The sequence below is a fragment of the Macaca fascicularis genome, chromosome 13 (assembly GCF_037993035.2).
Source record: "Macaca fascicularis isolate 582-1 chromosome 13, T2T-MFA8v1.1".
Taxonomy (NCBI): domain Eukaryota; kingdom Metazoa; phylum Chordata; class Mammalia; order Primates; family Cercopithecidae; genus Macaca; species Macaca fascicularis.
In genome coordinates, this window is record NC_088387.1 from 6,910,936 (window position 1) to 6,938,364 (window position 27,429).

The 27,429-nt window shown below is 42.0% G+C and overlaps 1 protein-coding gene across 1 annotated transcript in view; it reads left to right on the forward strand.

Moving 5' to 3' along the window:
* Window positions 1-9,983: 9,983 nt before the first annotated feature.
* SLC9A4 (solute carrier family 9 member A4) overlaps window positions 9,984-27,429 on the forward strand; it is a 59,166-nt gene continuing 41,720 nt past the window's right edge. The window contains exons 1-2 of the mRNA XM_005575176.4: window positions 9,984-10,773; window positions 15,727-16,190. Of these exons, the coding sequence (XP_005575233.3) occupies window positions 10,518-10,773; window positions 15,727-16,190 (720 nt within the window). The 5' untranslated portion in view covers window positions 9,984-10,517. The remainder of the gene's footprint in view (window positions 10,774-15,726; window positions 16,191-27,429) is intronic.

The window sequence follows — 27,429 nt, forward strand, 5'->3', positions numbered from 1 at the left end:
CTCAGCACTGGTTAGGCCACTCCCTTGAGTCTGGAGGAGGCAGAGCCAATGTCTGGGCCCTGAATTTTGCCCCTGCCCCTGCTGTCCTTTGCCTCAGAAGCCCATTATTGTTTTTCACACAGAAAACATCCTGACTCTGATTAGAAACCCTCTTACCTGAGCAATTCCAGTAATGACTTTGGACCAAGAACCATGTGCACAAATTCATTTGCCTACAAAATGGCATAATCTGACCCAAGCTGGTTCAATCATCAAAACATGACCTCATTGTAAAAGGCTTTTTTTTTTTTTTTTTTTTTTTTTTTTGAGACAGGGTCTCGCTCTGTTATCCAGGTTGGAGTGCAGCAGCTCAACCACAGCTCACTGTAGCCCCAACCTCCTGGGCTCAAGCAATCCCCCGACTCAGCCCTCCGAGGAGCTGGGACTAGCTGGGACTACAGGCATATACCACCGTGCCCTGCTTTTTAAAATTATTATTGTTAGTTTTTGTAGAGATGAAGTCTTGCTATGTTACTAGCACTGGTGTCAAACTCCTGGGCTCAAAGAGTCCTCTCACTTTGGCTCAGTGCTTAGATTATAGGCAAAGTGCTTAGATTATAGGCAAAGTGCTTAGATTATAGGCAAGAGCAACCACTCCCACCTGATCCAAGAAGCTTTCAGCTTCCTTTACATCTGAACACCTGGTAAACACCCCATGGACAGGTCCTGCCTACTGGTTGACAAGAGCCTATTACCCACCCACCCCCCATTTCTAGCCTCATACATTTCTGGAAACACATGTATTGTGTTTCCCAGGCCTTCTTTGCCCACTCTTCACTAATTGTCTCTTATCAATGTTAGGGTTTGTTTGTTTTTGTTTTTGTTTTTTTGTTCAGGATCATGCTTTCATCTATGTGTCATGAAGGTGATGGAGAAGTGAAGTATTCAAGCAAAGGGAAGGATGTCTTATCAGTTATGGAAGTTCAGGCTAGCAGGGAAATATCTGGGGACAGCGTGGTATTGCTAGCCCATGTTAAAGAGGTGGGGATATTTATCTGGGCCTCAACTTAAAGCACTAGGGGAAACTAAATGTGGAGGTTTAGAATCTTGCTCTCACCTTCTGAGGCACCCTTCATCCTTGGCAGATTAGGTATAAAAATGCTTCCTGGCCTCTGCTTCCGTGGTCACCCAGCTGGTAGCTACAGGATCAGTTCTGCAGCAGAGCTTTCTGGGATAAGCAGTTCATTTCAATGATTTAATACAGATGGATGTTTGGAGGGTCTCTCTAGTGCTTTATCAAAAACTCTCCCTTTGCTAAAGGCTGATAATCATGTGTGTTATATTGTTAGGGGATGTAAACACTGTCTTGTAACAAAGAACAGATTTCAGAAGTTAAAAGCTAGCTGTGGAAGCATCCCGTACCAGGGATATCGGCAGATATACTCTACTGTTTTAATGGAGTACCAAAGAAAACTCAGGTTCTGCCAATTGAGACAACAAAGAGAACAAATTCTTTTACAGGTCACAGCTGGCTTCATCACAGGGAGCCAGAGCCAGGCCGTGGAAAGCTCTCCTAAATATTTCTTCTATGGACTGAATTGTGTACCCCTAAAATGCACATGTCGAAGCCCTACCCCCTAACCTCCAGTGTGACTGATTTTGGTGATATGCTCTTTAGGAGGTAAAATTAATGAAGTAACAAGGGTAGTACCCTGGACCAAAAGGATTATTGCCCTTGCAGGAAGAAACACCAGAGATTCTCTCTTTCTCGCACTAGAAAAAAGGCCACCTGAGGATACAGCAAGAAGGCAGCTATCCACAAGTGAGGAAGAGAGGCCTCACCAGAAACCTAATTAGCTGCCACCTTGATCTTGGACTTCCCAGCCTCCAGAATCATGAGAAAATAAATTTTTGTTGTTTAAGCCACCCAGTCTGTGGTAATTTGTTATAACAGCCTGAGCAAAGTAATACAGTTGCCAAGCTTACCCAGATGTGTGATGCTAGAGATGATACGAAGCAGGCAGAAGCCTTGAAGGAGGAATAGATTTACCTGGACTAATCATAGAAAATGGGAGGTGGCAGTGGTCACTGGCATGTGAGTTGGTTCTTTAAAGACGAATTGTGAATAAAGTTCAGCTGACTTCCTCCACATTCGTGCATATACTCGAAGACTGAGTAAAGGAGAAAACTGCAGTCTCCTCTGGTCCACGGAATTGTCCACATCTCATTGGCTTATGTTTTCCATGTCCATTTATCTAAATTGCCTGAATGTCTGTCAGCAATCCTTCTGCTAACAAAAGCAGCCTCTTCCCAACGTCAGAACATGTTATCCACCTACTTTAATGAGAATCAGTGTTCCTCGAAATCCAGTGTCATGGTCCCCCTAAGGGAATAGGAATTTAGTTGAGGAAAGAAATAAAAGAGGGAAAACAGACCTACCAGGCATTCCTAACATAGGTGTTGGTGGTGATGGGTGATGGGTTGAGTGGGGTGGAAGTGGGAGGGGATCAGCCCTTGGAACGAAGAGGAAAGATTAGGGAAGATACAATTGCTGGCTCAGCTGTTTTAGACTGGGTTCAACTAGCCCTGTGACTCATTGTCTAAACAGTGGTGACTGGTGACAATGTGGGTAAATAGAGAAGGATGACACATTTCATTTTTAACCACCTGGCTGTCTTATTTCAACCATCCAATAAATTTAGGATGTTTTGTGGACAAGTAACTTATTAGGAAGTATTATAGGATTCTAAAGGATATTAGACTTCTACCTATATGGAGTTTATAATCGCTTTGAAATAAAATGAATCTAATAATTCTCTAGTATGAATTCTGTATTAAGCATTTTTCTTTCCGTTATGTGTCATGTCACCTAATCCTCAAACATCTTTAGAATAGACATCCTCATCATAATCATCATCATCGTGGATAAAGTAGCTGAGACTGAAAGAGGTTTAAGATGTGCCCAAGTTCGCATAGCTGCAAATTGTTCCCCCTTGCAAAGTTTGTATTACCTTAGGGAAGCTATCATAGTAGAACTGTAAGAATCTGACATTAACTCTGGTGTGAAGATCTGTCTTATTACAAAGCTTACATTCATGCCCACCCCATCCACCCACACTACACTGTGATATTTCCCCTCTCCTTCCATATTGGGGGGTCTCCTGGACTTGATTTTACCTTTACCAGGCCCCTCTGTTTCACACTGAGCAGTGGAAGTTTGACTTTGGGGAGCAGAGAGAGCTCAACTTTCTGTCCTGAAAGCAGGGTCATAGCTTTTGACTTCTCTCCAGCTTAAGATACAGGCTTTCAATTTAGGGGTATGATATACCAGAACTTGATCCAAGGCCATCCAGCTTAATTGCTAGCTATGGTCTTGGAAAGCAAATCATCTTTCTGGACAGCATTGACCAATTCTCTATCACTACTCTTTTTCATTTGTCTTCCTAAAAAAGAATGTAAATTTGAGCCCTGACAAAGTATCAAGAATTCAGGGGCAAGCAACAGACACTTTAGTCTCAGAGTGCTACACAAATTCTTTCTGGTAAAGTCAACTATGACCACACATTATGGGAAGGAAGAAAAGGTGTGCTGATTATTTTGTTGAAAACTATTCTTGGAGAGAAACGACTTTCTAATTCATCATGTGTAAAACATAGTATCAGTTCAGCTTTTTTTTTTTCCTTTGGAGTTTCTCTAAAACAAAAGTTGCCTCTAGAAAAAACTGAGGGTAAAAAGAGAAGAATGTTCCCTAAGCTCCTCTTCTGGCTATGCACAGTTGAAACCCTGGGGGATGGGAGATTCTCTTGCCATGTGTACCACCCTCAATTAGTCCCATGAGGGAAGACAGGATATGGCAACCTAAATTATAAGGCATCCACTGGGGAGAGGATGTCTGGCCATTCCTTCCCTGCCATTGGGCTCTATATGCGAGTGGGTTTCTATGAACAGATGACAAGAACCACAGGGATTCTTGGGACTGGCACCAAAAAGGGGTCAGGAAAGCAGGTCAGAGAAGGTCAAGTTTCTACAACCAATACAGTTATCTGAATAATTAGATCAAAACTGTCAGATATCCAATAGCTTGCTGTTGACCTAAAATTCCAGGATGATTCTTTTAACTCTGCCTTGCAAGTGAAAACTGTTTATATTTTCCCTTCACCATCACAAGTATAAACAGAAAAGTGCCCAGCACCCTGCGATAGTCCGATGCACCTGTGAATGGATCTTTTCCAAGAAATTAAGTTAACTGATAATTATTATTTGGATCATATTACCATGTAGACACATCAAGACGAATTTGGTTTCAATTAACTATGAGGCTCCAACTATAAGGCTCCCCCTTATCAATTGCCCTGACCCTTCCTAAATGTCTGCATCCTCTTTCTAGTCAGAGAAACCTGCACAACACAAGTGTCTTATTTTAACATCACACCCTCTTCCTGAGGCATCTTTTTCTTTCCTGTTATTCCCAGGATAGATGACGGCACATTCTGCACATCATTTGAATGAATGCAAGACCTGCTCATTTCCATTTCATCCTCTCCCTGCTTTTTATTACTTAGTGTTTCCTATGTGCCACACTGTTGTAAGCACCCTATGAATATTAACTCATTTAATTAATTGTAGAAATTTTTATTAATTTGATCTTCATTATTTTGTAAGTGGACATCAGGTTTTCCAGCGCCATTTGTTGAAAAGGGTATTCTTTATATATTGAATTGTTCTGACACAGTTGTCAGAAATCAATTGGTCATAAGGGAAAAGGATTTCTGGACTATTCATCATGTTCTATTGCTCTGTAAGTCTATTCTTATGCCACCATCTCATTATTTTGATTACTCTAGTTTTGTAATAAGTTTTGAATTTGGGAAGTATCAATTTTCCAAATTTGATCCTCTTTTAATAAGATTTGTTGGGCATATTCCTTATGAATTTCAGGACCAGCTTGTTAGTTTCTGAAAAAGGAAAAAAGACACAATTTTGGTAGAGACTGTGTTGAATCTGTAGTTCTTTTTATTAGTATTATACTTCAAGTTCTGGGGTACATATGCAGAATGTGCAGGTTTGTTACATAGGTATACACGTGCCATGGTGGCTTGCTGCACCCATCAACTTGTCTCCTACATTAGGTATTTCTCCTGTTATCCCTCCCCTAGCTCCCAACCCCGTGACAGGCCCCGGTGTGTGATGCTCCCCTCCCTATGTCCATGTGTTCTCATTGTTCAACTCCCACTTATGAATGAGAACATGCAGTGTTTGGTTTTCTGTTCTTGTGATAGTTTGCTGAGAATGATGGTTTCCAGCTTCATCCATGTCCCTGCGAAGGACATGAACTCATCCTTTTATATGGCTACATAGTATTCCATGGTGTATATATGCCACATTTTCTTTATCCAGTATATTATTGATGGACATTTGGGTTGGTTCCAAGTCTTTGCTATTGTGAATAATGCCACAATAAACATATGTGTGCATGTGTCTTTATAGCAGCATGACTTACAATCCTTTGGGTATATATCCAGTAATGGAATCACTGGGTCAAATGGTATTTCTAGTTCTAGATCCCTGAGGAATCGCCACACTGTCCTTCACAATGGTTGAACTAGTTTACAGTCCCACTAACGTGTAAAAGTGTTCCTATTTCTCCACATCCTCTCCAGCATCTGTTGTTTCCTGACTTTTTCATGATCGCCATTCTAACTGGCATGAGATGGTATCTTGTTTGGTTTGCATTTCTTTAATTACCAGTGGTGATGGGCATTTTTCTTATGTCTGTTGGCTGCATAAATGTCTTCTTTTGAGAAGTGTTTGTTCATATCTTTGGCCCACTTTTTGATGGGGTCGTTTGTTTTTTTCTTGTAAATGTAAGTTTTTTGTAGACAGTTCATTTCTGAGACAGTCGACTACATAACAATATTAAGTCTCCTGATGCAGGAACAGAGATATCTTTCCATTTATTTAGATCGTCCTTATGTTCAACAATTTTTTTTAGAGTACAAGTGTGACACTTTTTTGATAAACTTATTCCTAAAAATTGTATTTTTTGATGTGATTATAAATGGCATTGTTTTCTTAATTCTGTTTTGTTTTATTCATTGTTGCTATAAAACACAATTTGTTTTTGCATATTGGTCTCATGTCCTACAAGCTTGTTGAACTCATTTATTATATCTAATAGTTTTTTAGTCAATTATTCAGGATATTTTATTTAAATATTTTAGAATAACCTATTTAAAAGATCATACAAATGGAAATAGTTTTATTTTTTTCCTTCCAATCTGAATGTCTTTTATTTCTTTTCATTGTCTAAATGCCCTGACTAAAAGCAGCTCTAGTAGAATACTGAATGGAAGCAGCAAGAGTGTATCACCTTGTCTTGTTGCTGTTCTTTCAGGGAAATGTATTTAGTCTTTCCCCATTAAGTATGATGTTGACTGTGCATTATCACGTTGAAGAAGTTCCCTTCCATTCCTGACCTGTGGAGTGTTTTCAAAATAAAAGGTTGTTGATTTTGTCAAATGCTTTTCTCAGTCTGTTGAAATGGTCTTGTGGTTTTGCCTTAATTCTACTGATATGCATGTTACATGAAATAATTTTTAAATATTAAACCAACCTTGCCTTCCTGAGAAAAATTCCACTTTGTATACATAAGTTTGAATTCTTACATCTTCTTGATAGATTGACACTTTTCTTTTTCTTAAATGTCCCTCTTTAGCTCTAGTAACATTTATTATTTTAAACCCTATTTTGTCAGTGTAAAGCCACTCAAGCTCTCTTAGCATTGTTTGTGTGATATATCTTTCCCCATTTTTTTTTTTTTTTACTTTCAACCTACTGGTATCTTTGAAACTAGATTTTTTTTCTGCCTAAAACCCAGATATTTTAGATGATATCTTGTAGCAATTCTTGATGCTGCTTTCTCTCCCTCCTCCAACTCCAAGGCTTTTTGTTGCTTAATTGTTTGCTGTTTGTTTAGTGACTTGGCTGGACTATATCAGCAAAGTCTATTTCCCTGTGCAGCTTTTTATATTGCTCCTCAGCCAGTGAAGCCTGGGGCATGGTTATAATACCCCTAAACCCTTTTTCCCTTCCCCCAGAATAACAACGGTTTTAGTAGGCTTCTCTGACGTTCTTTCACTGATCTGTTAAGCTTCTAGCTGGTCTGTTGTATCTACTGATATCACCCTCAACTGTTAGCCTCCAGTAACTGCTGGCTGATATGGCCTATTGTTTTCAACAATGCCTTGAGTCTTAAATTACCCCACAGTATGATCCATTTAAAGTCAGGCCCCTTTGCAGGGTAATCTTTGAGACATGTTATAACCTCAGGAGAGCTCTTTTCATCCATCTCTTTTTCTGGTTCTTCTGTTAAACTTCCAGTTGGTCTACTCTTTAACTTATTGCAATCATGGGGCCACTAGCTTTACTTCCTCGGTCACAACCTAAATCTTCATTGTTTTTGACAGTGACCTTAGGCTTGAACGTCTCTATATTTTGTTCCAACTAAAGTTAGTCTACTTAGAGTTAGCTATAGAGTTCTCTGTTCTATAGCCTGTCTCCTCTCCTTGGCAGAACCTCTGTTCCACTACTCTGGAGATGGGGACAGAGAGAGTAACCTACTTCTCTTGGAGTGATACCCCTGGTGTGTCAGTGGGATGCTGGACTAGGGCAGTAGCCACTGGTCATCTTGGTTTATTTCCCCTGTTGTGAAAACTCAGCCTTATGAGCAAGTTGAGAGTTATCAGGGTCCAGTATTCCTAGTTTGCTGTTTCTGGGGTAGATTCAGTTACACTTGCCTGCAATAGAGTCTGTTCAACATATTTCTGGGATTGGAGTAGGGCAGAGTTTGGTTACATATGCTGACAACCTGACTTTTCTGGGTAGAAACTGTAGTCCTAAACTGGGATCTGGGATTAGAGGCAGCCCCATTCTCTTGGCTATATTCATGCAGAATAGAGTTTTTCTCACACTGAGTTGAGGGGTGGGTAGAGAAAACAGGCCATGACTTCAGATCTTTCCAACATTCAGAAGATTTGTTTCAATTTCCGTCTGTTCTTAGGACAATTTCCAGAGACTAGATGGTTGTTTTTGATTTTTAATGATCTCACCAGTTATAGTTGTTTCACTAGGAAGAGAGTCTATGGTGCTTCTCATGCTGTCATTCTGGAAGAGCTTCTCCCTTCTTCCCCCTTTCCCCTCACTTTTGCTGCCCTTGGTTTGCACCTCTCATGGAAGCTTTGTCTCACATACACTTTCTGGGAAACTTATATTAAGAAAGCATTTTAGAATGTTCAGACATCTGTATGAAATTACTGCATGAGTGGAAGTGATGCCAATGGTTGATGAAGCGGGCTGCTACATCTTAACCTGGACTACAAGTTAGTAGACTGTTGCAGAGCTCAAGTTGTTCTCCTACTATCCTCCCAAGATTGACATTCTTACTCTGAGAGGGACTGGACTATCAGCCATCAGGTGATCATAAGGCTAAACGGGTTGCCATATAGTCACAAAATTTGGAATTTTAGAGCAGGAAATGGTTACCAGGTATGGACAGCATCTTTATTTTATAGATGAGAAAACTAAGGCTCAAACAGGTAATTTTCCAAAGCCAATAAGATAATTAATATCTGAGTAAATAAGGCTTTTGATTCTTAGTTTTGGTCTTTCCACAAGGCACTATGTGAGACTTGCTCCCTCATTTCTTTTTAGAAAAAAAAAATTTGCAATAAAATGCAAATAAAAATAAAACACCTATTATAAAGCAGCTTTCTATTAAAGGATATTCATATAGTCTTTGAGAAAAAATGATTGACTCAATATGGGTACCCTTCTTGTAGTCCACCTGATAGTCTCATTTCAGTGACTGAATCTAATCTATTTTGGAGTCAAACTGAAGGAAAAAGAAAAAATATTCATATGCCAACTTTTAATTCTATTGCCTCACTATGAATTTGCATCTAGGTGTTAGCCCTTCTCAACCATTCCTTTCTCAATTTCCCAGTGATGTTTGCTGAGTGTGTGTGTGTGTGCGTGTGTGTGTATGTGTGTTGGGTAGGGGGAAATCCCCTGCACTCACTAATATGAACTAAGAAAAAGACAAAACACATATAAAAGAGATGTTGAGGTAGTATATGGATGATGTATTATTCTCATTTTTCACTGAGTATCAGTAATCGTTGCAAAAGTGTTGTGTGTTATCCTAAAAGAATAAGAAATGTAATTTAAAATAAAAACTAACATTTAAGTGCCAATGATATGCCAAATTCTTTACTTGCTTTATCTTATTTAATGTTCCTAGCTACTCAATGAGACAGATATTTTCCTCCCCATTTCAGATAAAGAATTTCTGAAAGGTAATTAACTTCACCAAGGTCACATGGCCACAAGTAGAAGCGTGAGAAGTAGGCTCATAAAAATTATCTCAAAATTCTTTCATCAACACTCTATGATTCTGCTTCTTTTCAACAACAACAAATGTTTTTTAAATGGAAAATCTGGATGCGCCATGGAGTTTTACAAATCCAGGTATTTAGGTGTATTTATGAAACTTGTTCTTTGGTTTCCTGTTTTTAAAAAAATTATAGTGTAAAGTTCATAGAGATCTGGAACTTCATTCCTTCTCTGAATGACTGCTCATGGAGTCTGGTAACATGCAAAAGTTTCAATATTTGCTACTATCCTTGTTGTTACTACCTCCTTCTTATCCTCCTTCTTCCTCATGTATAGAGACAATATAAGACAGCTTGCCAGACAGTTCTGGTTTGTGCCTATAGCTTTGCATAATTATCATTATTATTATTCATTCCCCAAAGTGTCCTGGTTTAGATACTTTCATGGTCACCTTAATGATCATCACTGAACGTGTGAAGGGTGTTGTATTTCAGGTGCCCAGTAGGTGTCAGCAGTGTGACCTCCCGAGAACACTCAGAGAAAGGATTTCATTACAGAAGTCAAATCAGAGCAAATAATTAAGTGTAGTTCAAGAGCTACCTGCAGCCTTGGCCATTCAAAACAAATGAGAGGACAGGGGGAGGAGAGAAGGAACAGGTGCAGATCAGATAGCTCCTTCTTGGGATCTGATAGAGAGGGAAGGTTTCCTTTCCTCGTTAGAAGGACTCCAATGATCTGTGGAATGACCGCTACAGTATCCTTTTAAATTTTCACCCACAAGACAAAGCCAGTATGCAGTGAAATGAGGAAATGCCTTTAAGTGAAGAGATTTTTATTCCTTTCATAAATTGCTCAAGCCATGATTGGATGGAGGTCCTCCAGGTAACTCCATGGACTTTAACAAGTCTATTGAATAACTGCGTCTGAGTTGGAAGCTGAGTTGCCTGAACACAAACGATTTAAAGAAGATTAGAAAGCGTCTACATGCAGAGCTCAATAGCACACTCGGAATCTTCTTGGGAGGACCCACGGACTGTACCTATATTACTTTTGACCCAGGTGGATGCAGTCACTCTCTAGAAGCCTCCCCGACTTCTGATGTGTGGCACACATCCACCCAGGGGGGTAGGTAGGAGAAGCCCACAAGAATGGCTCTGCAGATGTTCGTGACTCTCAGTCCTTGGAATTGTTTGCTACTGCTAGTGGCTCTTGAGTGTTCTGAAGCATCTTCTGATTTAAATGAATCTGCAAATTCCACTGCTCAGTATGCACCTAACGCTTGGTTTGCTGCTGCCAGCTCAGAGCCAGATGAGAGGATATCTGTTTTTGAACTGGATTATGACTACGTGCAAATTCCTTATGAGGTCACTCTCTGGATACTTCTAGCATCCCTTGCAAAAATAGGTAAGTCCTTCAACACCTGGTTTGGTGAGTTATTTTTTTGCATAAGATAGTGAATGTGAAAATGCCTTATAGATAATGGGCTAAGAGGATTTTAACTGTTACTGCTATTACATTAAAAATTCTCTTCCTTTCAGTCAAGGGAAAGTCATAACTGCATTTTACTAAGCTGTTTAATACTTTGAGATTGTGCTTTGATATTTGAGAGCATACTTCTGTGTACTGGGCTGTGTTGGTTTCTTCTCATTTCAGGGTGACAACCATGTGACATTGTTGACATGCAAAACTTTCAAATTCTATGCTTTAAAAATATAGAGAATAAAGCACGTAGACCTGGGCATGATGCAAGGTGGAAATTTCAAATTTCAGGAACCACATAATGTTTCTTCTGTAAAATGTTCTTGGCTGTGTAATTGTGGGCTTCATCAATGACCCCATTGTTTATTCTTTAAAAGTAGCATGTGCTTCTTGCAAATTGACAGAAAGCAAAAAAAAAAAAAAAAAAAAAAAAAAAAAAAAAAAAAAAAAACCGTAGGCAACTAGTATCACTCAGTGATGGGATGCTGGGGCATATAATACTATATCTGTCAGTAAAATATTAGTTTACACCTAAGCCAAGTGGGGCCAGTGAGGCACCCCTAGTTTCCTTTGTGAAATAAAGTGAATCCAAGTTAATAGATTAAATTCCAATCAAGGGATCTTTGTGTCAAAAACCAAAGAGGTGGTTATTCTCTGTGACTATTTAATACCTAACTGCACCCCCTTGTCTCTTTAAAAACCAACTTATTCTAAAGTGGAAAATTAATATAATTATCTCAAATGCTAAGCACAATGTCTCCTTTGCCTCAGCTATAAACTTTATGCTATTTGAGTATGTAGATTGCCTTATTGAGATAGAATTAATGAAACATTTTAATTCTCATTTATGTATATGTGTATGTTTTCTCTAGGATGGATGTGAAATGTGGGTTGAGCTTTGAGGTCTGGCAGTTACCTTCTGTGGGCTCTGGCTATTCACCTAGCTGCCTCTCCATGGGTGTTGGGGACACTGGTATAGGTGTCCCCTTTAGACTCTCCTTTATAGTTGCTATTCATTTTGAGCTAGTAAAGTGTGAATTAAATAGGAATTGTTAGTTTGAAGAAGTCTTGTGCAATTTGCTTAGTAATTAAGTCACACAAAGGGTCTTACTATATTTTTCAGAGGTATTCAAGTAAAAATGGCTTTCTAAATGGATAACATTCTCAGTTCAGAGCAGTCTAACATCTTTCGTGAAATCATATGGACACTGATTGTGTTCAAGGCGATCTTACTTGGTACTTGAGTTTTCCTTTTAAAACAATATGCTAGAGATTCTGTGTTTCCTGCTCCCACTCCACAACCCGGCTTCCTCTTCACAGAAATGGCTCAAGTCAATCTGAGTACCAGGAAACTCATCCTGTCACTGACTAGCTAGTTGCTCTATCAATAAACATATAAATGCAGAAAGGGTGCATTTTGTCTTGGTTTTATATTTGTGTAAAACCTAGCTTGTTTTGTAGAGGCATTGTATGCATCCATATTCATTCTGTCTAGGAGTGAAGAGCACTGTGAAAATACGATTATTCATAGAACTGTTGGTTTAAATGTTCTTGATTTTCATGATGTAATTTAACATACTTTAGAAAAAAGAGTAGGATATCAGAATACACTTATTCAAGTACAATTTCATATTCACTAGTCTTCAAGAATTTAGATTATTTTTGTATTCCATATGGACATGAGGAGTGAGGAGATAAAAAGGCCATATTTATTGAATATATACTATGTGCCAAGTACTAGGCTGGTAGTTTTATGTATAAGGGCTTATGTATTAGGGCCAAAATAATAATTATGATGATGATTTATACTTTTAACACTTAAGAAATTCATATGGGTTTTAAAATATTATATTATTAAACATGAATCAGAATAAAATTAATAATCATTATTATGATTCATTCTTTTATTCCTCATTCTATCAAGGTGTTTTTTCTATCATGGGTGTTTTTTCTATCATGTTCATTCTATCATGGGTATTTTCAGAACACCCATGAAATATGTGGAAATGACCGTGGTCCCTGACCTCAAGGGACTTGCTCTAATGGGGAAGGTAGTTTAACTTAGTACTTACTGCCCATAGATACTCTGACAGAAAAACATCAAAACTCTCCCCTAATCCTTTTTAAAACACCCAACTATGCACTTATAAAACAAAGATAATGTAGAACAAAGATAATACAAAGCCACCTCAGACTTTGTGGTTTATCTTCTACTTCAGTTCCACGTCTTAGAACGTCATAGACGAATGTTCCTTGAATCTTTGGGAAGAATGGAATTGTAGGGCCTTCTTTGACTTTCAGACAGGACTTTTAATATTTGTGTCCATTTAAGCTCTAAGGACTGAAACTGTAAATTTTAAGTGATTGACTCTACTGTCCATCATGAAAGGCATGTAGCATTTCTCTTTACAGGACCCTGCTTACGGATGTGTGGCCTCTTCCTGCACAACTGTGTAGAGAGCAACTTGGCTTAAAGCAGGTGAATGTTGGATCCATTTCAGGAAACTGGATTCCTGGAAGCAAGGCCAAACTGGGGAGCCACAAGGCCTGAGAAAATCACGCTATGGGCTCTTCCACCTCCTTTATATATTAAAAAAGTTAAGTTTGGTTAAAATAAGCACTAACTGAAGAAGAAGGAGAAGGAGAAGGAGAAAGAGAAGGAGGAGATGGATAAATAGGAGGAGGAGGTAAAAAGAAGGAGAAGGAGGAAGAGAGTAAGAAGGAGCAGCAGGAGCTGGACAAAGAGAAGATGAAGAAGGAGGAGGAGAAATAGGAGAAGAAGAAGAAAGAATTAAAATAAAGAGGAAGAAGAGGAAATAGAGAAATAGGAGGAGAAGAAGAAAGAAGTAAAATAAAGAGGAGGAAGAGGAAATGGAGAAATAAGCAGTGATTAGAAAACGATGAGTTCAGTGCACCAGAGGAGGTGCTTACCCTGACCCTGAAGCCAGATGAAAGTGGGGATGGTATTCCTTGGTGATAATTACACCCTGTTGTGTTAACTTATAGTGAATGGAGAAGTTCAAAGCCATGGTCAGGGAAGCTCATATCATCTTTGGATGGGTGAATCTAACAATTCCCAAGGAGACATTTGCTGACTCCCTGTGGCCTGTGGCTGGAAGCCCACCACCTTCCTTAGGTTTGAATTCAAGGTCTTCCATTATTTGTCCCAAAATCATTTTCCAAGTCCTCTCCTGACACTTTTCCCAGTTCAAAGGTTGCTCTAGCCGAGTGGATCCCCTCAATGAACGTCAAAGGTATCTGGCTAGGCCATTTCTTCCTCTCTTCTTTCACTCTTGATGTTCTCCTCACCTAAAATCTCTCCCATTCTGTTACCCAATCCTCATCATTCTCCAACAACCTGTTCAATCTCTTCTCATGAGAAAGCTTCTCTGATAAACATTTAACTGTTTATTCCTTCATTTATACACTTACAGATGCTTTCAGCAAATAGGCCAGCTGTTGTGGACAAGATACCGTGCTAAGTATTTGGGGAGACATGACAATGTAAATCATTCTGCTTGAGTCTGGGGGCTTTCCACATTATTAGGAGACATGAATCATGCACAAAAAAATAGTAGACAGGGATTATTGTTATTAGACAGAGTCAGATAAAATGCTTTATTAGTAGTAATTCAGAGGAACATATGAACTTAGGAAGAAGCTAGGGAAAGCTAAGCCTCAAAGGATGAGCAGGACTTAAAGGGACCAAGGAAAAGGACAATCCAAGCAGTGACATTAGAATGAGAAGACAAGAAAGAGGCCTGCAGAGTGACAAGGCCTTTGACTGGCTGAATGCAGGCTACGTAAAGATAGTGCAGAATGTGTGGGAGACCGACTTGGAGAGAGCCCCATGGTGATCTGCTGAGCTCTGATCTCTCACCATGTTTGTTGATATGTTCAATATGCCCTTCATTATATACTTACACGTCATCTTCTTAGTTGCTCATGTCTTGTTTCTAAAACTTTATCAATACTGGGAATTGCAGTTGTCTACCTCTCTGGTCTTCCACCTGGCGGTACTTAACTGTAGTCTTTGCACAGTGAGGCTCAACTAATACCCTTGTTTTACAATCCAGGAGATGCTTTGTGTGCCTTCAGAATCCTAGGTGGGAATTGAGACAATCAGAGACCCATGGTGTAGAAAAATCATCTGACAGTAGAGTGTGGAACGACCTGGGGGGTCAAGGGTGAGATTGGAGGTCAAGAAGACAATGCAATCATTAAGATGAGAAATGGGAAGATCCTAAATAAAGGCAGCAGCCAAAGAAATGGAGAGGAGGGGATAATTTTAGGGGTAGCGAATGAGAGTCATGACATAAGAAATAAATACAGAGCTGATTGATGAAGAGTCACTCATGAGAATGCGACCTGATTTCCCCCTTCAGTGGCTGACCAGATAGCAATGTCATTGGTTAAACACAGGAGACAAAATAAAGGACTTTTAATTTTTGTGTATGTGTTGGGTGAAGAGGGGAATGAGGTCAGGTAAGTTTGGAACAAGCTCAGGTTTTGGTGATACAATAGATTCGGCATGAGCTTGAAACCTGAGCTTGCACGAGTGCAAAAGTTTCACCCTCGTTTCTCCTTTTCCCTCACGCACCCTCGCAGATCCCTGTAAGGTGGGAAAGCAGGAAGGAGGATGGGGGAGGGGGCAGCTGGCTGAGAATGATTCTGTGACCTGCACTGAGCTGGGCATGTTACCTACTGATCTTAGCGACGACCCTCATGACACTACCAGTTCCTGCTACAGATGGGACGCTGAGGCTGAGATGCCAGCCAGCTTGCCCACGGTCCTGTCTGCTTGACTTTAAAAGACCTCAGGTACACCCAGACCGTTTCGTTTGCAAACACCTAACTGTGCTCTCCGCTGTTCCGCAGGCTTCCACCTCTACCGCAGGCTGCCGGGCCTCATGCCAGAGAGCTGCCTCCTCATCCTGGTGGGGGCGCTAGTGGGCGGCATCATCTTCGGCACGGACCACAAGTCGCCTCCGGTCATGGACTCCAGCATCTACTTCCTGTATCTCCTGCCACCTATCGTGCTGGAGGGCGGCTACTTCATGCCCACCCGGCCTTTCTTTGAGAACATCGGCTCCATCCTGTGGTGGGCAGTACTGGGGGCCCTGATCAACGCCTTGGGCATTGGCCTCTCCCTCTACTTCATCTGCCAGGTGAAGGCCTTTGGCCTGGGCGACGTCAACCTGCTGCAGAACCTGCTGTTCGGCAGCCTGATCTCCGCCGTGGACCCCGTGGCCGTGCTGGCTGTGTTTGAGGAGGCGCGTGTGAACGAGCAGCTCTACATGATGATCTTCGGGGAGGCCCTGCTCAATGACGGCATTACTGTGGTGAGATGTCATGTGCTCGCCCCCGCTTCCGGGGAAGATGAGGGTTCGGGGTGGGGCTGGGGACCGGAGGCTGTGGAGAGGGCTCCAGCGTGGCTCAGGCAGCAGGACAGGGATGAACTTCAGTCCACGCCGTGTGGTCCGAGTTCTGGTGAATTTCCCTGGGATCTGCACTGCCTACATAACGGCTCACTCGCATTGCTTGTCATTCACAAGCCAGCTCGTTTCTCTAAAGAGTGGGAAAGGAGAAAGAACGTGTCATTCTTGAGTTAAATGTAGTTTTTCACTTAGCAAACAGAAACTGTTGCTAATGGCCCTTCTGGGGTTTCACGGCAGCTAAAGCAGAAGCTGATGTTTCTATTTTCTCTCCATCATCAGACGTCACTCTCACTCCCTTTATATGCGTTTTTGTTTTGTTTTTTAACATACCGCATTAGAGATAAGGGTCAGGGAAGAGATGGCGACAGATTTGTGAAAACGTGTTAGTGTTTGTATCACTCAGTTGCAGGACTTGTATGGAAAAACGTGAATGAGGTGTTTTTGCTTATGAGTCTTTCTGGTGGGAAACTGAGAAGGACATACAGGCTTGAGCAACACCTAGCATTAAGGCTCAGGGGATGTCTGCAGGCTGGGGGTGCTGGAATATTGAGAAGTAGCCAGTCCCGTTACTCAATTTCATTAATTACTACAAACCTTCAGCAGTTGTTAGACAAGAAGACTTTTATACATACTTTTATATACATTTCTTATTTTTAAATTTCTGTCACAGCACATAAGTGATACTAGAATACATTTTCACTGTAGGAGTCAAACAGTACAAAACTATATCGCATGAAACACAAAAGCTTCTGCTTGCCCTCACCTCCTCCTCTATGTAAGAGGCAACCACTTTTATCAGCTTGGCCTTTTCCCTCCTGTCTTTGTTATATGCATATATAACATTTTTGCAAATCTTTTATCATGTATGTGTATGTGATCTGTATTTTTTAATATAAAGTGGGTGGATTTTATGTATTGCTTAGATATAACAAGTCTTTCCATGTCTTTTTTTCTTTTGTTTGAGACGGAGTTTCACTCTTGTTGCCCAGGCTGGAGTGCAATGATGCAATCTTGGCTCACCACAACAGTGTCTGGCCCTTTTTCTATGTCTTTTCAGCTATTGCATAGTATTTCATAGATTAAGTTATAGTAACTTACCTAATAGTTTCCTGATGAATGGGTCATTCAGGTTGTTTCCAAAGTTTCATTCTTACAAGCAATGTTGAAATGCATATTGAATATTATTTTTTCTGCATGAGCCTCTCTCTTTGCATTTGTATTTTTACATGATATTTTCTTAGAAGTGAAATTTCCAGTTTAAACAGTATGTATATTTAACAATTTAAAATGTGCTGCTGTTTGAATCAGCTCCTATCTGCCTCTTTGGTAAATGAGAGATTCTCACTCTAAGGTTATAGATGGCCAAACACATGACACCCAACATTGGGCAGATGAGACTGACAGCAGTTTATCAGTCACCTATACTCACCACCAAGGGGAGGAGGATGCCACATGCCCCGCAGGGCCACACAGAGGCTGCACTTGGGAACAGAATGAACAAGCAGGAGCTGCGGGAGGCAGGCTTTGTAGTAACAAGAGAACCAGGTGCTCCCTGGTTCTCAGAGGAGGAGGTGATTGAGTTGTTGGAATCATTTTGCAGGTTGGCAGGGACCTGAAACCTGAGGAAAAAGCAGGAACTGTGCCTGGTACCCTTGATAAGGAGGGTGGTTTGGCTGGGGCACCTTATCCAGGGATGGGAGCGAGGAGGGAAACTTGCAGATAGACCAGCTGAGGTCTTCATAATTTTGCCAAATATCGAGGCAGTACATAATATCAAACCTTAATTTCAGCCCCTAGGCCACAGCTGTCAAGATTTTCCAGAAAGCCTTTATCATTTATACTTCCTTAGACAGTGTATTGCATCCATATTTTCTTGTATCTTTGACAAGGGACATTGTTTTCTTAATGTTTTCTAATGTCATGAGCAAAAAGCATTTCTCATGTTTGTTTTAATTTCCATGATAATATTAAGCAACTTTTCAGCAACTGCAAATCATGACTCTGTCACATGCTGTACATTGAAAGCTCATGTCCTTTCAGGGTTGGCAAACTTAAAAAAATACAGGACACCAAGTTAAATTTAAATTTCAGATAAACAATGAATACTTTTTTTTAGTAAAAGTGTGTCATATCCCAATTTTTATATGCAAATGTTGCATCTTGCCCATTTTTCTTTGGGACCACTTGCTTAAAAAAGATTTATAGAAATTCATTAAATTATCTTACCTTTAAACTTTTGAATGTCTCATAAAGACCAAATATTTTCTTCCATTCTATCATTTACACTTTTGAGATTATAGTATCTTTTACCCTATAGAAGTTTTAAACTTTTATATACTGAAACCTACTAATGTACCCTTTTTTGATCCTGGGTTTCATATTTTGCTTCCAGAGATTGTGTCTAACCAAAAGACATGCAAACATTCAGGTTTTAATTTTTTTCCCATTTACAATTTGCTAATTCACCTGGCAAGCAAGATCTTTTTTGTAAAACCTTTATGCAAAAATAGTACAGAGAGAAAAAGTCCCCTTTGAGAAATAATCTGAGCTATACCCACGGATTTCCAAAGCAAAGGAGGCCCATACATGAAGCCAGATGTCAAATCATGTGTTCGTAATGAGAATCCCTAATGGCTGAGGCAAGGCACTAGAATCATCAGGCTGGTGTATTCTACACTTGTGGGCAAGCTTCACAAAAAGCCACATTGTCAGGAAGCTGACAGGGGAACCTGGACTCCAGACTGCCATACGATTCAGAGATTTCATTTTTCAAAGTCTGGTCCTCAGGCCATGTGTCTCAACATCACACTGGTGGGACTGATGAATCTTCAGATGTCCAGTCCCATTTCACACCCTCTGACCCAGACTGTCTGGGAGTTGAGCCTAGAAACCTGTATTATTAAAACCTCAGATGACTGCTGAAGTTTGAGAACTATGGATTTATTGCCTTCAGGTTGAGAGAAGCTGATATATGTTGCTATAAAATGATGGTATGCCTAGAACAAGGACCGTATCCATCTCCCCAGACCACACTGGATTAGTCTCTGAGATCCCCTTTCCCTAACCCACTCCTTCTATAAATACTGTCATACTTTCAGTTGTGTTACAAATGAGTAAATGTCCTTGTCTGGGAATCCATTCTATCTCTTAATGCAGCCCCTCTGATCCATGATGTGTCCATTTCCTAGTTCATCTCCCAGAGATAACCTTATTTCACTCAGATTCAAGTTTTTTGGGGGTTATCTGGTTACTCTCACCCACACTACTGACAATGTCCCAGAGGGTGTTCATCTGTGACAAGACCGGGGCCACCCCTTGGAAGTTCATTCTGAGGCAATTATTCAACTTCTCCTTCATGAATTATTACAGAAGTCAAGATACTACTGGATAAATGCCATCTCTTTAATTTTCACAGCATATTCTTTATTCATCAAAAACTCTGATATAATCTACAAAAGTTCTTGCCAAGGAAGAGTCTTTATCAATTACCAAGGAAAGCATTTGACTCCTGCCTCGAGCTTGAGAATCTGACTTCCTCCTGAGTTGTCTCTAGATTTCACATGGAGAGCCAACCCCGGCTTGGCTTCTGGTTGGGGTTTCTTTGTTAGCAACATTTGTTTGACTTCCCCAAAGTTTAATTGCTTTGGGGGAGACATTTTTAAGAACGATCATTTCAGGATAAAATTATAATTTTCAAGCCACCGGAGTATCTGCTGAGGACACTGTTGTGACCTCTGCTGGGCAGAGCTGCTGTTGCGTTGGCTCTGTGGGGTTGTCCACACGTCAATCTTGGGCCACTCTGTGGTCACCCACAGCACAGTGAGTATTAAGTGTGCACTGGCACTGCTGGGTCCCTAAGTGAAACCAGAGAAGCCCCAGGGCCATATTTAGAACACAGCTGAAAAGGAACGGGTACTTGCTGCCGTCCAGTTGTATTTTGAGCTAAGGGCCTTGACCTCACCCTTTCATTGAGGAAGGAGCCTTCTTGGGGGCAGCAGTCACAAGCATGCCTTTTCGGCAAGGAGGCTGAGTCATCCAGAAGGTGGCCTGTGATTGTGGGTTACATGCGACAACGCTGCAAATCTTCATCCACAAAAGAGCTGCCTTCCCACCAAAGACAAGGGCTTGCTACCAACAGCCGAAATATTGATGAATCTGATTCTCCAGATCTCTTGCCCCACTTATTCCTCCATCTTGCTGAATATTTTAGGTTATGACACTAATCACCAGAACACACATACGCTTAATGATGGGGCAAAAGGAGGGAGACAAAACCCAGATATCTTTAGTGTCCTCACCCTCCACTGTACACAAATGGTTACAATGTGAGGAGATGGATACAAGAATTAGCTTGACCTTAGTAACTATCTCACCATGTACAGCATATATATATACACACACACACACATATATAAACGTATACATAATATATGTGAAAATATATTATATATATAAACATTAATATATATATTAATATCATGCTGTACAGCTTGGATATATACAATTTTTTATTTTTAAGAAAAGGATGTTTCTAAAATTGCATAAACAATGTCCCTAGTTAAAATCTCATGGCCAAATCACAGCAGGAAGACAGGTGCAGCTACTATGTCATTTCTGCATTTATTAGTGTTTTGTTAAATCCTTTGCTTTTACTAAGAGGCATGACCAAGTGCCCTTACTTCATGAATGAAGAGAATAAAGCAAAGGAGTTTAAAATGAGCTGCACAAGGACACACCGCCTGAACGATGACAGAGCAGACACGGGTGTGCGCAGCTCTGCCTCCTCCTAAACTTTTCCTTTTGTCCTTACCTTTTGAATTTTCCACTCATGGAACTGGGAGGGACAAGAGAGAACCTACGTGCTACCGATGAGGAGACTGGGCTCAAGTCCAGTGAGTGAAGCCAGGGTTCTTTCTGCAAAACAGTGTGGCTTGAGGCAACATTCTGATCCTATTGTGCCTCCTCTTGCTGTAAAATTGGGATAATGACATTCTTCAGCTCACAGGATCACTGGAAAATTTATACTCAGCTCTTAGCAGAGTGAATGCCCAGCCTGGAGTAAGCACTCAATGAATGCTGGCCATGACTTTGTATTGAAGCAGCTCCCAGACCCTGTTTAGTGTTCAGCTCATTCTGAACAAGCAGCTGATTTTACATATGGCACCACCTCACAGGTGGTAGGGCGGATTGTTCTTAGATTTATATTCTGCCCTGGTTTTCTTGGATCAACTTGCTGGATAAGCAACAAAGGGAGGCCACCAAGCTTTCTATCATCCCCAGCTCGCCCCAGCTCCTTATCTCCTCTACCTCATCAGAGAGGTCAAAGACCCAGGCGGGCCAGGGCTGAGGCTGGAACCCACACAGCCTGGCTCCAGGGCGTCTCTGCTCTTGACTGCCACCCGGTACTTCCCCTTTTCCCCATCCCTCTCTCCCCTCCTACTCTTGCTTCCTCCTCTGGTGACATCTTAGTGGCTCTGGATGCCATTCTCCAGGAGGATAGTGGGAGGGGAAGCGGAGCTAAATATTCTGAGCACTGGGCCAGTCACCTTGATGGCTGCTTCACGACGTTTTCCTTATTTAAGCCTCACGGCACCTTAATGAGGTGGTGATAGTACATAGTGGTTAAGGACAGAGACCCCCTGGACCCAGACTGTCTAGGTCCACATCTCTGTACTGGCCCTTCTCAGTCCTTCAGGCCTCTTGAGTGACTTAGCAGGTCACCGTGTGCGTAAGTTTCTTCACTGTTTTATTTTTGTTATAAAGACACAGATTCTCATAGAAGTCATTTATCTATTCATTGACTAGAGTTTATTCTATGAAGCTCAGTATCCCAGAGACAGAGTGAAAAGTCATACTCACTGCTTTGCCCAGCCAGCAATTCCCTTTGGCTGAGGTGATCAATGGCAAGAGTTTCTATCAGAAACCGTTGACCTTTCATTCAGTTTGCAATTTTCCCTCTATTTATTATGGATTCTTGCTGCTAGCTTAGATCCGATATCTTCGATCCTATATCTGATCCCTCATGCCAAAATTCCTTTGCCCTCTTCTCTTCTCATCTGTCTGTCCCTGTAGCAACATAACTTTGCTGGCTTGTTGTCTGTTGGGTCTCTCGATTTCTGTCCATGCTGTTCCCTCCTGCAATCACAGGACTCGGCATCTAGAATGGAGCATTGCAGAGGGCGCTGAGTCAAGGGCTCTAGTGAAAGAATGGATGCTGCCGGAAGAGTGAATAATGAATGAGGCAACAAGAAGTGAGGACTAGGAGAGGAGTGCAGGGGCCGCTTTGGCCCTGGGGCTGGCCTGCTGCCCAGGTCTCTGTTTCCAGTGACTGAAGCCCCCTTTCTTCAAGCCCCCAAGAGGGAGCAAACTGGGGTGATTTTCCTCAAATTAACTGTCACCACCGAACTTCAGAGTTGCTTCCTGAGTCTAAACGCTAAAGGTGGGATAAAATCAGGGGTGGGCATGGGCAGAGGGAAGAGTCCCAGGGTCCTATCTCTCCTTCCCCACACCTTCTCATGCACGTGTCCTGCACCCCACTGTCCTGGACACAGGGCACATGAGGGTGAACCACGTATCCAGCCTATTCATTTGAGGGCAAATTTTCCTTCATGATTCTTTCTGCCTTATATTTTCCTGCCTCAAAAGGGGTCCTTACTCTATTACTTCCTATTCAAGAGCAGTAAAGCATAGCCAAGAGCATGGATGGGAAGTCATATGCTTCATTGCCTCCACTCCTTGTAAGCTGAGTGACGTCAGGTGAATTACTTACCCTCTCTGGGCCTCATTTTCCTTTCTGTAATATGGAGATAGGGTTGAGGGAGGGTTAAAATGAATTGATACACGTAAAGCATTTAAAATAACACCTGGCACAGAGTCAGTCCCCCGCATTTGGTGTTATTTATGCGAGCCCACCTGCATGAGTACGTCTGAGCCACAGAGCTCTCCTGACACCCTAAAGATGCCACATCGTCGTGTCTGTCTATCTGAACTTTGCAGTCTCAGCTTTTCCTAGAGAAGAGCTGTATGTACACTTGAACAGAATCTTGAGGGGAGAATAGGCATCTTTTCCTTGTCCTCTTTATATTTCCTTTCATTTTATTCTGATTCCAAGGATGGGAACCGAGAGGAGATAGCTTTACTAGGAGACACTTTCCTCTGGCCAAGAATGTAGGGAGCTCACTGTATATGGGGGGCATGGGCCTACAAAGTTGCCTGATCTTGAGCAAGAGACGCAATCCTTTTGTGCCTCAGTTTCCACATATGTAAGATGGGAATGATTAATCTGACTTCAAAGGGTGACTGTGAGGAGGCTGTGAAATGAGACTCCGGAGGCCTGGCGCAGGGCAGGTGATACACAAATGTCCCCTTGCCCTTCCTGTGTGCCAGAGATGGGTCCACGTAAAAGCGACCATCTGCTGGGTGTCTGTCAGGCATAGAAACGGAGATTATACCTAAACTTCAGGCAGAAAGGGCCATGCAGCCTTGATTGGTTGGCTTTGGGTGCCTGGGGAGTGAACTCTACAACCCTGCAAAGTCTCAGCAAGTGCCTTAGCTGTGAGGCTCTCCCCTGGGGCTGCTTCTGACCTTCTGTTGGGGAGGGCAGGAGTCTGATGCCCACCCAGCCCAGACATGGGTCCCAAAGTATTCAGGCATTTGCCTTCAGACATGCGCTTTCAGTCAAAATATTTGGAGGTTTTCACGGTGAACTTCTCAGCCCACAGCTGGGAGGTGTGTGTGTGTGTGTGTGTCTGTGTGTGACAGGCAGAGGGAGAAAGACAGACTGAGAGAGAGAGAGAGAGGGGGAGAGAGAGGGAGAGGTGCAGCAACCACTATAGCTTGTGATAAAGAGCTTGGATTGGGCTGGGGAGACAGGAGGAGCTGGGAGAAGTGAGGAGCAGATCAGTAGATCAATGCAGATCCCAGGAAATGAAGGAGAGTGTTGCAGGGGGCGGAGGTTCACCAAATCTGACTCCGAACCTTCCACAACAGGCAACCCCTTTACTTCCTGCACTTCGGGCGTCCAAGCCGCAGACTCGCCCTTTAAGGAGCAGCCTGAAGGGTGTGGGATAATCTTTGGGAGGCATGCTAAAGCACCACAGGGCTGGAGGGGCGCTTTATTATTTCATTGCAACACCTCCCATTTGATTCATCAAACGCTTTTGTGGTTCGTTTTCTTCTGGCTAAATAAACAGAATGGTTGAAGTTTGAATTGTACAAATTGGCTTTCAACTAGACTACACTGTGAGCTACCGAGGAGTGATTAGAACTCACTTCAGGTCACGAGCACAAGAAAAAAGAACAAATCCTCTCTGGTTATCAAGTTGTCTTTTCTCTGTCAGGAGGTGGGGTTGAGCAGCTATGGAAATGGATTTAGAGGAGAAACAGGGAGAAAAGCAATGTCTCTTGAGCTTTTTAGGGAGTAATCCGAAAGAGTACGGAAAAACGTATGGGAGAAGTTCTCTCTCGCCAGCCTTGCTGAGTGCCCGGGATGCAAAAGCAAACACGCTTCATCCCCTGCCTTTGAGGAGCCACAGCTATGAACACGCGACTTATTTCTTTCAGTTTGTAAATCATTCCTTTTAACCATAGACCTGCTTGTTCTGTGTTTTATTAGAACCCTTTCTAGCCACAGATAATTCCTAGGAGGTTGCATAATACATTAACAGAAATTCCTGACTTGAGAGAAAAGCTTAGGGCTTCAAGCACAGCCTGGGGACTTTCCTAGTCCTGTGGTTTTCAACAGCTGTCCCACCCCCAACAATACCCGTTCACGCATCCTTAAGGGCCTGTGGGTGTGTTAGGCTGCAGTAGGAAAAAAACATGCCTACTGTCATGTGAAAAGCCCCATAAGTTGGCCGTTTGGGAGGTGCTGAGTGACAAATAATTTCCTTATAGCTTCCTCAATGGTTGCATAAATGGATGACATCCAGCAGAACCTGTTGCACAGGCCTGGATGGGAGCACTAGATCCAGGCGATGGGTGAGGGAGGAAGCCATTGACCCTGCCTCCAGGCTGGGGTAATCCATGCTTTCCTCCTTACCCCCTAGGACCAGCTTTGGTTGTTAGTAATAGGCTAATACCACCAAGAGAGCTGAGAGACCATGAAATCTCATTTCTTTATGTTAACAATGAAGTTCAGTCATGTCTGGTGGAACCAGAGGTCCCCTGAGTTCTAATCCTCCATCCATCCATCCATCCATCCATCCATCCATCCATCCATCCATTTATCAAAAAATATTACTGAGGGCCGGGCGCGGTGGCTCAAGCCTGTAATCCCAGCACTTTGGGAGGCCGAGGCGGGTGGATCACGAGGTCAGGAGATCGAGACCATCCTGGCTAACATGGTGAAACCCTGTCTCTACTAAAAATACAAAAAAAAAAAAACTAGCCGGGCGCGGTGGCGGGCGCCTGTAGTCCCAGCTACTAGGAGGCTGAGGCGGGAGAATGGCGTGAACCCAGGAGGCAGAGCTTGCAGTGAGCCGAGATCGCGCCACTGCACTCCAGCCTGGGTGACAGAGTGAGACTCCGTCTCAAAAAAAAAAAAAAAAAAAAAAAAAAAAAAAAATATTACTGAGCTACTACTTAGTGTCAGACACTGCTTGTTCCACTATGCCAGAGCAATCTCCTTCTCAGAAAAAGCATAGTCTTCAGTGAGTTTAGTCTTCAGTGAGTTTAAATCTATCAGTTACAACTGATGCTTGCTTTTATGGTTAAAACAGTTTTGAGGTTAAGTGGCTTTTAAGTTACCTTTTGTGTCATGCAGGTGAACTGACACTAGAGGGTGAAAGATAGTCCTAAAGTCGTTTGCTCTAAATTGATGAGGGGAGTGAAGGAGGAGAGGGATTTGCATAGACTGAGGGGTGGTAGGCTCAGGTGGGTTCTTGGATGGCGGATGGCACCATGAGGAACAGGTGTTGGTGGAGGTGGATGATAGTATTAGGTTGGTTTTTTTTTTTTTTTTTTTTTTTTTTGAGGCGGAGTCTCGCTCTGTCGCCCAGGCTGGAGTGCAGTGGCGCGATCTCGGCTCACTACAAGCTCCGTCTCCCGGGTTCCCGCCATTCTCCTGCCTCAGCCTCCCAAGTAGCTGGGACTACAGGCGCCGCCACCACGCCCGGCTAATTTTTTTGTATTTTTAGTGGAGACGGGGTTTCATTGTGTTAGCCAGGATGGTCTCGATCTCCTGACCTCGTGATCCGCCCGTCTCGGCCTCCCAAAGTGCTGGGATTACAGGCTTGAGCCACCGCGCCCGGCCGTATTAGGTTGGTTTTTAATTGTTGAGTTTTAGAAACCTACAAGCAATTGAAAGAAATTGTTCAGTAGTTTTAGAAATGAAAATCTAGAGCCTGGGCCAGAGATCAAACAAGATGCATATTTGGAAGTCATTGGCAAGTAGGTGATAATTGCAGCTACGAACCATGGCAATCCTCCATCTTTCTTCAAGCTCAGAAGAGTTTCAAGCTTTTTAAATTGAAAAATAATTCCTTAAAGAAATGTCATTGCTGTGCCCTAGGTCAATAAACAGCTTTTATTGATCCACACACTTTTCTCTTCTCCTCATTACATGTTCTGATACCCATTCAGTTCACCAGCTTGGCCTCTGTTCACTGAACTTAGAAACAACGAGTGTCCAGAGATCTCAACCCCAAGAACATGGGTGAACACCTTGTTTAACTTCTCTATCCTGGGCTTCAGGTGTTTTTTTCTCCTCCTTTAGGAGTGAGGTGAAAGAGCGTCCTCTCTTCTGCCTTTTACATCGTTATACAGAGCTTGCTAGGTAATTGCTGGTCTTCTTAGTTGGTTTCCTTTTGTGGTCAGAGAGTCAGAGAAGGTGGTTGCCAAGAAATTGCCCATGACAGAGTTTACTATGCCAGAGCTCCTTAATACAAGCTAGAAAATCAACTGGGCTCATCGTTATTCAAGGTCTTTAGCTTATAGAGCAGTTACCATTTTGAACATTGCTGGTCATTGTGCTGGAGGAGAGAGAGATTTCTGGAGGGTCTCACCTCAGCAAGCAAATGCCCCATTCTGGAAATGACATATATCTTTCCTATTTGAAACTCTCTCTTATAATTCTTTCTTGAGAAAACAAACAAACAAATAAAAACTCTCTCAAACTCAAAAGTTGGGCAGGCATAATCACATG